Source organism: Acomys minous (genome assembly GCF_964271855.1).
Source record: "Acomys minous genome assembly, chromosome: 14".
NCBI classification, from domain to species: domain Eukaryota; kingdom Metazoa; phylum Chordata; class Mammalia; order Rodentia; family Muridae; genus Acomys; species Acomys minous.
The window spans coordinates 3,199,154-3,213,502 of NC_140496.1; the positions used below are offsets into that span (position 1 = coordinate 3,199,154).

The 14,349-nt window shown below is 52.4% G+C and overlaps 1 protein-coding gene across 5 annotated transcripts in view; it reads left to right on the forward strand.

The window, feature by feature from the left end:
• The window catches only part of SIPA1L2 (signal induced proliferation associated 1 like 2), a 144,795-nt gene that overhangs the window by 75,725 nt on the left and 54,721 nt on the right, over positions 1-14,349 (forward strand). For all 5 annotated transcript variants that reach the window (XM_084756634.1, XM_084756633.1, XM_084756637.1 and 2 more), the window contains 2 exons: positions 4,944-5,077; positions 6,733-6,921. In XM_084756634.1, coding sequence (XP_084612760.1) covers positions 4,944-5,077; positions 6,733-6,921 — 323 coding nt within the window. The remainder of the gene's footprint in view (positions 1-4,943; positions 5,078-6,732; positions 6,922-14,349) is intronic.

The following is a 14,349-nucleotide window of genomic DNA, read 5'->3' on the forward strand; positions in this document are numbered from 1 at the left end:
CTGGTTGCAAACACACTCACCCTAGTGTTACTAGTGCAGGGTTGGGGGCTGGGGGAGGAGTGTGTCTCACGATCGAGCGGCTCATGACTCTGCTCCCTTTGAAGTCCATGCCCCTGCCTCCTCTTCCCACTTCATAGAGTCGGTGACTAAAATGAAGAGGAGCTGCACACTATAAAACCCTCGTGGTGAGCAGACTGCTACTCGGCAGTTGTCGTAAGTCACGTGCTCCTCGCCAGCAGGCCCCACCTCTCTCCCTGGCCCTCAGCCCTCAGTCCACACGCTCCCAACAAGGGGGAGTGCCCAGGTGAACTTGGGCCTCTGGCACCAAGGGACATCGCCAGGCAGTTGCTGTGGGCAGTGAGGGTGCAGGGGTCCCTGTAAGAACTTGCAGAGGACAAGGAGAAGCAGGAAGTGGGGGAGGAGGGCTGCTTTCTCTGTGAGGCTTGCTTGATGACCAAAGTGGAGACCTCAGGGGTATTCTGCTCTGGGACACCAAGTTGGAAGTGAAGGCCCCAAAGGTTCTGGGATCCCAGTGAAACTTGCCTTGCATCTGCTCAGTCCAAGCTTAATGCCCCTCCCACCTAAGAACGCACAGGAGCTAAACAGCTGTGCCTCACTGGCAGCCTGTTACCTCTCAAGTGGTATCAGGGGTGCCTCTTCCTCCCTCCTTCCCCTCCCCTGCCCTCCCCCTCCCCTGCCCTCCCCCTCCCCTGTCCTCGCCCCTCCTCCTCTCCCTCCTCCTCCCCCTCCTTCTCCTATCCTGTTGCTAAGAGCTACAGTGAGTGAAGGCAGCCTGGACAGCTCCCTCAGTTCCTTGTCTTTCAGGCTGTGCACTGCTGTCTTCATGACTGCACCTTAGGACATAACTGGTGTATGTTGGTGGAACTGTTGTCTGTTTGTGCACCATGGCAGCTTCCCCACATGGCTTGTATGTGTATGCACATGTGTATTTGCATGCACATGGTTGTACGTCTGTCGGTGCATAAGCATATCTGTGCCCATGAATTTGGAGCCTGAGGTTGGCATCAGTCCTTCTGGACTCTGCACCCTTCTCAGCGAGGCAGGGCCTCCCAGCTGAAACCAGCGCTTCCTGTGTCACTGGGCTGGCGAGCCGGCTTGCTGTGGGGACTCCTGGCCTCTGCCTTCCTATGGATCAGGGATCCGGATGGGGCCTAGAAATCCAGTCATCATGAAATTTGTGTTTGGCAATACATGTGGTTAGCATTTTATCCACCGAGCTGCCTTCCCAGCCACTCACGTGAAGGAGTCCCTAGCGCTGTTCTTAGAAGTGCCCTGCCAGGCTATCTGTCTGCATCCTGACATTTGCAGCAGATCATTTGCTGCAGCAGGTCACTTAGCTGCCCCCCACCCCCTTCGGGCCCTTCCAAAACATGGGTCCTTGTTGGCTTTAAATGAAGCAATCGTAACATTTTAAGTTTGGTTAAGTTTGGGTCCGAGGCACATGGCAACACCAGCACCTCCGTTTCCCTGCATGGGATCAGGCTCACAATGCAGGCGTGGTTTCTCAGGGCAGGGTGTGGCTTCATAGTGCTGAGGCAAGGTCATCACCCACCCAATCACCTTGCTTACTGTGTTTTGTCTGTAGCTCCTAAGTGCAGGGATAGCTGGTGATTTCAAATGCAGGTGCACAGGTGAGTCGAGGAAAAGCTGGTGCATGATCCACCACAGGGACTGAGAGAGCCACCGCTATGGCATGTCACCCCAGTCAACAGCACACAAAAACAAAGCTGGTGCACTATCCACCACAGGGACTGAGAGAGCCACCGGCTGTGGTATGTCACCCCAGTCAACAGCACACAAAAACAAAGTGCCCAGCCAGCTGTTAAACAGCAGGGAATCAGCAAGCTGCACTGTAGGGGGCAGGGGTCACAGATCTCTCTCCTCTCCGTGGGACTGAGGCAGAAGCCTGGAGGACATGGGTCCCGAGGCTCGTGGCTTCTGTGACCTTGCAGCCTGCTTTACCACTGGCACCAACAATCTGGCAGAGCTGCCCTCATCTGTCTCTTCAGCCCTGGCCTCAGCATGCAGAGTGCCTGGCTTCCCAGCTCTGCTCGTTGGAGACTTACCAGTTAATCTCTCTTCCAAGACTCTGCAGGGTCTAGAAACCGCCTTGGGCCAGCAGGGCACCCAGTCCTTTTTCTTCGTTGGAGTTAGGAATCTCCCTCCCCCTCCCAGGATACACCACCGAGATGCTGCAATTTTCCTTTCCCACACTGCAATCTTGTTAACTGGGTTTTTTCTGTCATGTTCTAGTATATTCTCGTGATATGTTGATTCTCATTCACCTCACCAGCCTTCCCTCGGCTCCTGTCCTGCCAGGGAAGGGTTTCATTTGATTCCCTCTTAAAACAAGTTTATGGAAATCATCAGCTCATTGGTTTGGAAATAAGGCTAGGCTGTGGGGGCGAGGGTCTGGGTGTGCATGGCTGTGAGGGGCCAGAGGCCAGGCCTTCTCAGGGTGAAATTAACACAGCTCTTACCTGACCGGGACTCAGGATGCCCTGTGGAAGGGCCGCCTTTGTTCCCGTCAGGGGTGGGGGTGGGGGACATGGACTGTTCACATCTTCATGGTCTGTGAGCATGCTCTGTAGCGTTACACAGCATGCTCTCCAGTCTAGGGAAATTTTAATTTCTTTAGAAACACATCCAGGCATCCCGCAGACTTCTTGCTGAAGCCAAAGGCACCGTGAGGTTCCTAGCAAAGTCTTGTGAGGCAACACCACGGGGCCAACTGCAGGCCTGGTGCCCGAGGCCCATGGGGCCCTCGTCTCCGCCCCAGCATTCAGAAGTCCAGGCTTGTGAGTGAGTCAGAACCCAAGCCAGAAATAGGTGCTGGGACACAGGTCAGCGAGAGCAGCAAGAAGGGACACCTCCTCTATTCTCCTGCTCACTAGTTCGTGAGCCTTGTCATCTTTGACAAAAGAGCGAATAGTTCTTCAAAATATGGTTCTGATTCAGTGGAGTATCATATGCCACACTGTTCTCTTAAAAAGACGGCTGTGGGACACTCACATCTAAAATCTTCAGCAGTCTGTTGGAAAACACAACTAGAAATTTGAGATATTGAAGTATATACATACCACATAATATATATGTATATTTATACATACATATGTGTGTGAGTACACACACACACACACACACACACGGTATGAATTCTAAAAACCTGAGACCAAATCTGAGGAAAGAGCAGTGACCCTGATAGAGCTGCAGAGCCAAGAACAGCAAAGCCCCAAACGTGTGGAAGGATAGTCGGCTGCTACAGCGTAGAAAGCTCTGTACTGTCGGTGTCTGCTGTAGAGACAGGTCTAGGGCAGTGTCCGGGCCCCGTGTCAGAACACATTGTCAAGAAGAACAAGACACACCGAAGCAAACGGTTAACTTCCTGCTGCTGGTTCACCGAGTGGCTTTAAACTGCTGATTAAAGCCACACAGTTGCTCAGCTTCTCTAACCCTGACGTGTTTGGTGCCTGCTACCTTGGCTGGCTGTACCCACCGCAGAGGCGTTCTCCATTTTGAAGTGGACTCACCTTTGCCCCGGAAGCAGCTTCCTTGATGCTTCTGGCTCTCCTGGGGTCTAGGAGGGCAGGATGTCTGTGTTTCACTAGTCTGGTCCCCAGGCAGTATAAAGTGGGTGTGGCCTGTGTTTCAGCAGCACTTTGGGCAGTGCTGGCTCAGTGGAGCAGGAGGCTGAGTTCTCAGAGCACAAAGCCACAGTCAGGCCTCACGGAGCCTGCAGGCTTCCCAAGCTCAGACGCTGAGAGGAGAAGGTGGCGGTCAGAGGGGGTAAATGTGGCATTCTGCATAAGGGTGAACTGGCCAGGCTGTGGATCGTGAAGAAGCGATTGAACAGTTCCCGGGTTCACATCTACCATGGTGGGCAGGAATCACTGTGCGACATGGCTGGGAGCAGTAGACATGCTCCTAGCTGCATTGATGGTTACATGGACAGCACTTCCGTGTTCTGCATGGCCCGACTGCCTCTGCTGTGCTTTAGTGAGATGGGCCATTTCTGAAAGACATCAGTGGGGAAGCTGCCGTGAGGTGTGGTGAGCCCTTGTCATTCTATGGTCCAGAGAGCTGTCCACAGAGCGGGGAGCATCCCATCACTGTTGTGAGTGGGATTGCTTCTTTGAATGTGTCCCCTGTGTTCCCACTGCTAAGTGTCACCAGCATGTGGCCATTATGCAGGTGAGTATAGGCTGGTGACTGTCCACTAGAAAGTGTGTCCTGCGGCATCCCATGCCTGGTGGAAGGGACACTCCAAGGTCCATTCCTGCCATGGGGTTGTATGACTTGGGTGTTTTTAAAGGACCAGGGATTTATGGGAAGGAAAAGATGAACTGACAACTTAGTGGACGGAGTTACTGGATTTGTAGGACCAGTAGTGACCTTCACAGCCCAGCAACCATCCTGTGTTTCCTGTCTCTAAATTTCTCCTCAGACACTAAGGGACAATTTAATGACAGGGTGACCTTTGTCACTCCACTGATGGCTAAGATGGCGCTGGCTAGTCTGAGTGGCTCATTGGGTAACCTCAGGAGTCTAAGTCAGTGTGAGAAGGTCACCGTCCATATGGAAGGGAACAGCGTGGCCTTCAGTGATGGCTCAGGGGGGCCCATGCCCCTGCACATGCTGAGGCTGCTGACCATCCTCCTGATAGAGTGTCTACAGAATGGCAACTTTGGAGCGAGGACTCTCATGACTCTGACTGCAAAGCAGAGAAAAACGTGGCCCTGCCCTGGGACTTGCTGCAGGAGCTGCTGCTGCTGCTGCATTGCTCACTCTCTCACTCACATTCTCTCTCTCTCTCTCTCTCTCTCTCTCTCTCTCTCTCTCTCTCTCTCTCTCTCCTTCTCCCTCTCTCTCTCTCCATCTCCCTCTCTCTCCCTCTCTCCTGTGTCTGCTCTCTTGAATCCTAGAGCACCAGAACTACTTTGGAATCGATGAAAACCTTGGCCCTGTGGCCATTAGCATCCGGAGGGAGAAGGTTGAAGATCCCAGGGAGAAAGAAGGGTCCCAGTTCAACTACAGGGTGGCCTTCAGGACCAGTGAGGTAAGGAGCTGCTGTGGGAGGTCAGCCTGCATCCTCACGGCCACTTAGTAAGGTTCTGGAAGCCTGATGTCAGCCGGCTAACGGTTTAGGACTGAGAGGCACTTCAGTGATGTTACCCCAGTGAGTGCTCAGACGCCTGTCTCAGATTGTAAGTGGCCATAGTCTCACCACCCTACATAACAGGACTGCGTGGTGAAGGAGGAAGGGTCCGGGGCTGAGACTTGACGGCAGATGTGAGCTACACAGTTCCCATCAGAATTTGGAAATGAGTTTAAAGGCAAATGCAGATGAGGAGGCTGGCATCTGACAGGCAGGCACAACCAACATGGCTGCATGTCCATCCAGCCCACAGCGTTCAAGAGCAGCTTGCTGTACCCGCTGCCCTCATGCTGAGTGAAAATCAAGGTCATCGTGCAGTTAAGTACCAGATACCCTGAGGAATTGGTTCCCACACACGGCAGGTCTTGTTCCTTTGGCCCACACAACCAGGAGATCTTCCAGAGTGTGGCAGCTGCCCACTTCATGTCAAACAGCCAAAGGAGCCTTTTCTAGTTTCCTTTGCTTCTGTAATCATGGTGACCCATATGTCTCTGCTGTGTGTGCAGGTGTCCTGCTGACCTGGGCTCTGTGCTGCCTATGCTCATATGGGCTAAACCCTTTCCTTGGGTGACAGCTCTGAAGACCGACTGTGCAGACTGAAGTTTGCAATAGTAATTAAATTTTAATAATTGATGAAATCAACTATCATGATGGCTGTCACACTAGTCACCTTCCCTAGGTCTGTGGACACACCATGCTAGTTCAGGTCACAGGTTTTCTGAGTAGACAGAGAACACTGCGTGTACCAGGTGACCCTGTGACAATGCTCAGTTCCCAGGGTCAGTCAGCAGGATCACTGGGCCACAGGGCAGTGGCTTTTCCCATCGTAACAGCTTGGAATGAGGACACAGGGGTCTTACTTTAGCTTTTCTATTGCTGTGGAAACACCATGACCAAAGCAATATACAAGGAAATATTTATTGGGCTCAGGGCTACCGAGGGCCAGAGTCCATGACCATCATGGTAGGGAGCATGGCAGCAGGCAGCAGGCACTGTAACAAAGCTAAGAGCTCACATCCTCCATCTACAAGCTGAAGGCAGAGCTAACAATGGCATGGTCTGTTGGAACCTCAAAGCCTGCCGCAGTGACACACCCCCTCCCACAAGGCCACACCTCCTAATCCTTCCCAAACAGGTCCACCAACTGGGGACCAAGCATTCAAATATGCAAGCCTGTGGTCCCGTTCTCAGCCAGAGCACCACACCAGGCTTCCAAGGTGTAGAGCAAAACTTAGGACTGCCCAGTATTCCTCCTCTCAGCCCAGGAGTGTTCAGCATGGATGTTAATGCAGAGGAGAAGGCATGTGCTGGGCCTGTCCCGTGCTCCCTCCTCAGCCCCGCCCCCCACGGCTCTCAGAGCTTCGAGTGTTTGGTGTGCTCTGCCTGCTTCCTCCATTTGTAGGTTCTTGGCCGTCCTGCAGTCTGCCTGCCCCTTTGTAGGGTTATTAGTGATAAAAGGAATGTTGATTTTGTTTTAAGAGTGCCTTCCGTTTGCTAGACCGTTAGGCCCTGTGGGTAACCAGCAGCAATACTAACTGGAGTCTCCTTTGCCCCAGCTCACAACCCTGAGGGGAGCCATCCTAGAAGATGCTGTCCCCTCCACAGCCCGGCACGGCACCGCCCGGGGCCTGCCCCTCAAGGAAGTCCTGGAGTACGTCATCCCGGAGCTGAGCATCCCGTGCCTGCGCCAGGCAGCCAACTCCCCCAAGGTCGCGGAGCAGCTGCTCACGCTGGACGAACAAGGGGTGCGTACCGCGCGGGGCCAGGGTGCGCTTTGTGTAACTCCTCCCCGCACCACACCCCACACACACACACAAAGGTCTTACTGTGTCTTTGCCCGGTCTTGAACTCAGATCCTCCTCCTGCCTCAGTCTCCCAGGTAGTTGAATTACAGACATGAGCTGCCACGCCGGGCTCTGTGTTCTTTCTTTTGAGACCATTTATTATAAACGCCTCCAAGTGAGGTGCTTGGCCCCAAAGACCACTCTAGAGAATCCCATAGGGAACGGAGTGGTGGGGCCATATGACAACTGAGGCCTGCTGTGTTCTCATCCCGCGCTGTGAGACCTTGGGTGAGCACTGAGAACCAGACATCAGTGAGCGGGTTATGGAGATGACGTCAGTGAGCGGATTATGGAGGTGACATCAGTGAGCTGGTTATGGAGATGATGTCAGTGAGCTGGTTATGGAGGTGACATCAATGAGCTGGTTATGGAGATGATGTCAGTGAGCTGGTTATGGAGGTGACATCAATGAGCTGGTTATGGAGATGATGTCAGTGAGCTGGTTATGGAGGTGACGTCAATGAGCTGGTTATGGAGATGACGTCAGTGAGCGGGTTATGGAGGTGACATCAGTGAGCGGGTTATGGAGATGATGTCAGTGAGCGGGTTATGGAGGTGACATCAATGAGCTGGTTATGGAGATGACGTCAGTGAGCGGGTTATGGAGGTGACATCAGTGAGCTGGTTATGGAGATGATGTCAGTGAGCTGGTTATGGAGGTGACATCAATGAGCTGGTTATGGAGGTGACATCAGTGAGCGGGTTATGGAGGTGACATCAATGAGCTGGTTATGGAGGTGACATCAGTGAGCGGGTTATGGAGGTGACATCAGTGAGCGGGTTATGGAGGTGACATCAGTGAGCGGGTTATGGAGGTGATGTCAGTGAGCAGGTTATGGAGATGACATCAGTGAGCGGGTTATGGAGGTGACATCAGTGAGCGGGTTATGGAGGTGACATCAGTGAGCGGGTTATGGAGATGATGTCAGTGAGCGGGTTATGGAGATGACATCAGTGAGCGGGTTATGGAGGTGACATCAGTGAGCGGGTTATGGAGGTGACATCAGTGAGCGGGTTATGGAGGTGACATCAATGAGCGGGTTATGGAGGTGACATCAGTGAGCGGGTTATGGAGGTGACATCAGTGAGCGGGTTATGGAGATGACGTCAGTGAGCGGGTTATGGAGGTGACATCAATGAGTGGGTTATGGAGGTGACATCAGTGAGCGGGTTATGGAGGTGACATCAGTGAGCGGGTTATGGAGGTGACATCAGTAAGCAGGTTATGGAGATGACATCAGTGAGCGGGTTATGGAGATGACGTCAGTGAGCGGGTTATGGAGGTGACATCAGTGAGCGGGTTATGGAGGTGATGTCAGTGAGCGGGTTATGGAGATGACATCAGTGAGCGGGTTATGGAGATGACATCAGTGAGCGGGTTATGGAGGTGACATCAGTGAGCGGGTTATGGAGGTGACATCAGTGAGCGGGTTATGGAGGTGACATCAGTGAGCGGGTTATGGAGATGACATCAGTGAGCGGGTTATGGAGGTGACATCAATGAGCTGGTTATGGAGGTGACATCAGTGAGCGGGTTATGGAGGTGACATCAGTGAGCGGGTTATGGAGGTGACATCAGTGAGCGGGTTATGGAGATGACGTCAGTGAGCGGGTTATGGAGGTGATGTCAGTGAGCGGGTTATGGAGGTGACATCAGTGAGCGGGTTATGGAGGTGACATCAGTGAGCGGGTTATGGAGGTGACATCAGTGAGCGGGTTATGGAGATGATGTCAGTGAGCGGGTTATGGAGGTGACATCAATGAGTGGGTTATGGAGGTGACATCAATGAGTGGGTTATGGAGATGACGTCAGTGAGCGGGTTATGGAGATGATGTCAGTGAGCGGGTTATGGAGATGACATCAGTGAGCGGGTTATGGAGGTGACATCAGTGAGCGGGTTATGGAGGTGACATCAGTGAGCTGGTTATGGAGGTGACATCAGTGAGCGGGTTATGGAGATGATGTCAGTGAGCGGGTTATGGAGGTGACATCAATGAGTGGGTTATGGAGATGACGTCAGTGAGCGGGTTATGGAGATGATGTCAGTGAGCGGGTTATGGAGATGACATCAGTGAGCGGGTTATGGAGGTGACATCAGTGAGCGGGTTATGGAGGTGACATCAGTGAGCTGGTTATGGAGGTGACATCAGTGAGCGGGTTATGGAGATGACGTCAGTGAGCGGGTTATGGAGGTGACATCAGTGAGCGGGTTATGGAGGTGACATCAGTAAGCAGGTTATGGAGGTGACATCAGTGAGCGGGTTATGGAGATGACATCAGTGAGCGGGTTATGGAGATGACATCAGTGAGCGGGTTATGGAGATGACATCAGTGAGCGGGTTATGGAGGTGACATCAGTGAGCGGGTTATGGAGGTGACATCAGTGAGCGGGTTATGGAGATGACATCAGTGAGTGGGTTATGGAGATGACATCAGTGAGCGGGTTATGGAGGTGACATCAGTGAGCGGGTTATGGAGGTGACATCAGTGAGCGGGTTATGGAGGTGACATCAGTGAGCGGGTTATGGAGGTGACATCAGTGAGCGGGTTATGGAGGTGACATCAGTGGGCGGGTTATGGAGGTGACATCAGTGAGCGGGTTATGGAGGTGACATCAGTGAGCGGGTTATGGAGGTGACATCAGTGAGCGGGTTATGGAGGTGACATCAATGAGCGGGTTATGGAGGTGACGTCAGTGAGCGGGTTATGGAGATGACGTCAGTGAGCGGGTTATGGAGGTGACGTCAGTGAGCGGGTTATGGAGGTGACATCAGTGAGCGGGTTATGGAGATGACGTCAGTGAGTGGGTTATGGAGGTGACATCAGTGAGTGGGTTATGGAGGTGACATCTGAGCGGGTTATGGAGGTGACATCAGTGAGCGGGTTATGGAGGTGACATCAGTGAGCGGGTTATGGAGGTGACATCAGTGAGCGGGTTATGGAGGTGACATCAATGAGCGGGTTATGGAGATGACGTCAGTGAGTGGGTTATGGAGGTGACGTCAGTGAGCGGGTTATGGAGGTGACATCAGTGAGCGGGTTATGGAGATGACGTCAGTGAGTGGGTTATGGAGGTGACATCAGTGAGCGGGTTATGGAGGTGACATCAGTGAGCGGGTTATGGAGGTGACGTCAGTGAGCGGGTTATGGAGGTGACATCAGTGAGCGGGTTATGGAGGTGACATCAGTGAGCGGGTTATGGAGGTGACGTCAGTGAGCGGGTTATGGAGGTGACGTCAGTGAGCGGGTTATGGAGGTGACATCAGTGAGCGGGTTATGGAGGTGACATCAGTGAGCGGGTTATGGAGATGATGTCAGTGAGCGGGTTATGGAGGTGACATCAGTGAGCGGGTTATGGAGGTGACATCAGTGAGCGGGTTACGAAGGTGTGCTGCAGTGTTGCTCTGGCTCTGCAGTGTTGACTTGGCGTTACTTTGATGCTGGACCAGCATGCCAACCGACAGCTCCTGGCGCCCTGGAAGCAAGGGCTGTTGAGAACAGCTTCTGCTCATGCCACCACCCAGCTGATGCTGCCTTCTTACTCCAGCCACTGCTTTTCCTGTTTGCTTTCCTGAAAGTAAATCTGCCTGTGAGGGCAACACAGCTAAAGAGACGTTCAGATATTTAAATAGTAATTAACCTTGCTATGGCCCCTGTTTCCTGGGTCTGTAGCCATTCTGGTTCCTGTGGTTGGCTGCCGGCCATCTCATTTCCCTCCAGGTCACAGTCGGTGTGGAGACTCCAGCTTGTTCATTTTGTTGTTGTGTTTTGGTAAAGTGTCTCAAGGAGACGGAACACTGTGGAGCGCTGGAGAAAAGCTATGATGAGGGTGGGGCCTTAAGGGTTTTGACACATTGTTTTTATAAATACACACACACACACACACACACACACACACACACACACACACGCACACATGTGTGCATATGCGTGTGTGCCACATGTATGTGCTGCTTGTTGAGAAGAGGGTGTCAGATCCCCTGGAGCTGGAACTGTACGCAGATGTGAGTCGCCCCACGTGATGCTGGGAGTTCAGACTCTCTGGAAGAACAGAAGGTGCTCATAACCATTGAGCCATCTCTCCAGCCCCTTTTTTCTTTTTGTTTGGCTTTGGTTTTTCGAGACAGGGTTTCTCTGCATAGCCTCGGCTGTCCTGGACTCGCTTTGTAGACCAGGCTGCACTTGAACTCAGAGAGAGAGATCCACAGGCCTCTGCCTCCCTAAGTGCTAGGATTACAGCCTTGCACCACAGTGTCCAGCTTCCTTTTTGCTTTTTAAAAATTTATTTATTTCTATGTGTATGAATGTTTTCCTGTGTGCATGTGTGACACCAGAAGAGGGTAATCAGTTTCGCTAAAAACAGAGTGATTCTGAGCCTCGTGCGGTGCTGGGATTGAAGTTGTGTCTTCCGTGAGAGCACTAAGTGCTCCTTACACACAGTGCCTTTTTCTTTTTTACAGACTTTTCTAGTTTATACTGTAGGACTCATAGGTTGGCCTTTAAAAGAGCTACTCAGCTTAGCTGGTGTGTGAGACACACACATTGTAGCATCTTTGGCAAAGTCGGCTTCTTTCCTCTTGCCACATAGCCCAGGCACACTGGTGGACATCAGATATGCTTGACACTGGTGTCAGATCCACACACTGAGCTGTGTGGTGGAGTGTTACAGTATTTTGTATCCATTCAGCCTACAAAGCAAATAACTGAGACAGGGAGACTGAAATGTACTTTAAATCTGCCAGCACTTCGCCGGGCGACTTCTGAACTGATTCTAATCCACTCATAAACTAAACAAACTACTCTAAACCTTATAACATACATATATTCCAAGCACTTGCCACCATGACCCCTGGGCCTCCTCCAACCCTCAAACTTTTCTCTTCCTCCAGGAAGTCCCGCCTCTCACTTCCTGTCCTTCTGCCCAGCTGATTAGCTAAACAGCACTTTATTGATGGTTGACATATTCACTCAGCATTCCTCCACAGTAGAGTCTGGGAGCTGATTTTCATTTGCTCCCTTCATTTACATTTAAATCTTCTTGTTGATACTGACATCATGTCTTAGTCCCTGTCCTGTGAGGAGACACCACAACCACAGTAACTATGAAAGAAAGCATTCGGTTGTGCCACGCTTACAGCTGTTCTGTTGTCGTCATGTCGGGGGACATGGCGGCATGCAGGTAGACACAGTGCTGGAGGCTGTACATCTTGATCCGCAGGCAGCAGAGAGAGAGAGAGAGGCTGGTCTGGTGTGAAACTTCAAAGCCTACCCAAGTGACACACTTCCTCCAACAAGGCCACACTCCCCACTCCTCCTAATCCTCCTCAAGTGGTACCACTCCCTGGTGACTCAGCATTCAAATACATGGACCTATGGAGGCCATTCCTATTCAAAACACCAGCGAATGCTTCTGATGTTGGGGACAGAGTGGCCAGCCTCGACCTGCCCCAGGAGAAATAGATATGGCTGAGTCCCCAGCTGCCTGTATGTCTGTCCAGCCCACAGCCCTGAGCCATGGGAAACTTTGACGGTCCAGTGTTTGAGTGCGTCACTGTTCTCACGTCCCTGCCTGCAGTCTGTCTTAGATCGGTTAGGTCTGGTTGGAGCGTGGGTACGCATTGAGATCAGCCTGAGTCAGCCAGTGAGGACGGAAGAGTGGTCTGGGAAGATGGGAGGAGCCGGAGGAGTGGTCTGGGAAGATGGGAGGAGCCGGAGGAGTGGTCTGGGAAGATGGGAGGAGCCGGAGGTGTGGTCTGGGAAGATGGGAGGGGCCGGAGGAGTGGTCTGGGAAGATGGGAGGAGCCGGAGGAGTGGTCTGGGAAGATGGGAGGAGTCGGAGGAGTGGTCTGGGAAGATGGGAGGAGCCGGAGGAGTGGTCTGGGAAGATGGGAGGGGCCGGAGGAGTGGTCTGGGAAGATGGGAGGAGCCGGAGGAGTGGTCTGGGAAGATGGGAGGAGCCGGAGGAGTGATCTGGGAAGATGAGAGGAGCCGGAGGAGTGGTCTGGGAAGATGGGAGTTCTGATGGAGGAGTCAGAATCTTTATGTGGCAGTGAGCAGCACAGCCTGCTACTGGCTTCCAGTAAAGTGCCATATTTGACCACTGTTTAGTTTTCTAAGAGGCCAAGTGCCAATAGGTCACTTCCTGACCATCATTAGATTGTTGTCACCTTGTAGTGGCCAGTTCTGCATCCCTAGAAGCTTTCCTGTGTGATGTTCCATCTTGCTGGTAACTCGCCAGAGGACAGGCAATGGAGGTGCAGCCCTGTGCCTGGCCATGCTGCACATGTCTCTAGCTACAGGCTCTATATTCTGACTCTGCCATTACATTTCCCAAAGGTCTTGGTACCTGTGATGCAGGTCTGGATCTGTTTGCTGTTTGGATCTAGACACAATTTAGGATGTTTTGGATGACTGGGAAAAGTCAGGGGGTAAGGGCTGCCCACACGTGCAAAGCACACAATTGGAGCCTCATGGTGTTAACCTAGACGCTCACTGAAGTCAACCACCTCTGTGTCTCTAAAGCTCTGAGACACTAAACCATTCCCCAAGCAACTTGGGGCCGACTGTTGCTCATAAAGAAACAGCAAAGCATTTGTAAATTATATTTGGTGGGTTTTTTTTTCTTTTGGGGGGAAATTTCCTTTTTGACCTCCGTAAAGAATAAGCCCAGAAACCAGGTGCAGTGGTGTACATGCCTTCAATCCCAGCACTCGGAGGCAGAGGCAGGCAAATCACTGAATTTGAGACCAGTCTGGTCTACAGAGTGAGGCCAGGACAGCCAGGGTTGTTACACAGAGAAACCCTGTCTCAAAAAACAAACAAGGAGAGCAATCCCAGAATATCAGGGGCTCAGTAGTAGCTACCACACATCCTCACACAGCCCACAGTCAGGGCCAGAGTCATTGTCATCTTTGTGACCCCACAGTCACCCACCCTGGCATCCATCATGCAGTGGGCACCCATCAAAGAGACAGACTTCCTCAGGCTGTGGTCCCCCAGGAAGCACCAGCATGCTCACCGTGGATGAGGCTGGTTGCTTGCCCTCTGCTTTAGTGCTGAGTCAGCTGCGCGTTCTGTTAGAGGCCGAGAGCTTCCCACTACAGAACTGAAGGCCAACACGTTGTGATGCCTAAAGGTCTGTCAGTCTCTCTGGCTCAGCTGCTGCTCATGGGACTCAGAGGCAGGTCTTTGGGGAAAATAAGCAATTCCTAAAGCTGGTGTAGTTTCTCTCTGGTTCTAGAGGAAATCTGTGCCTTCCACTCCGGCACGGTCCCCGACTGAGGTGGGGTTGCGGCAGGAACTGTTCAGTTGCTGCTGCAGCTCTCTTT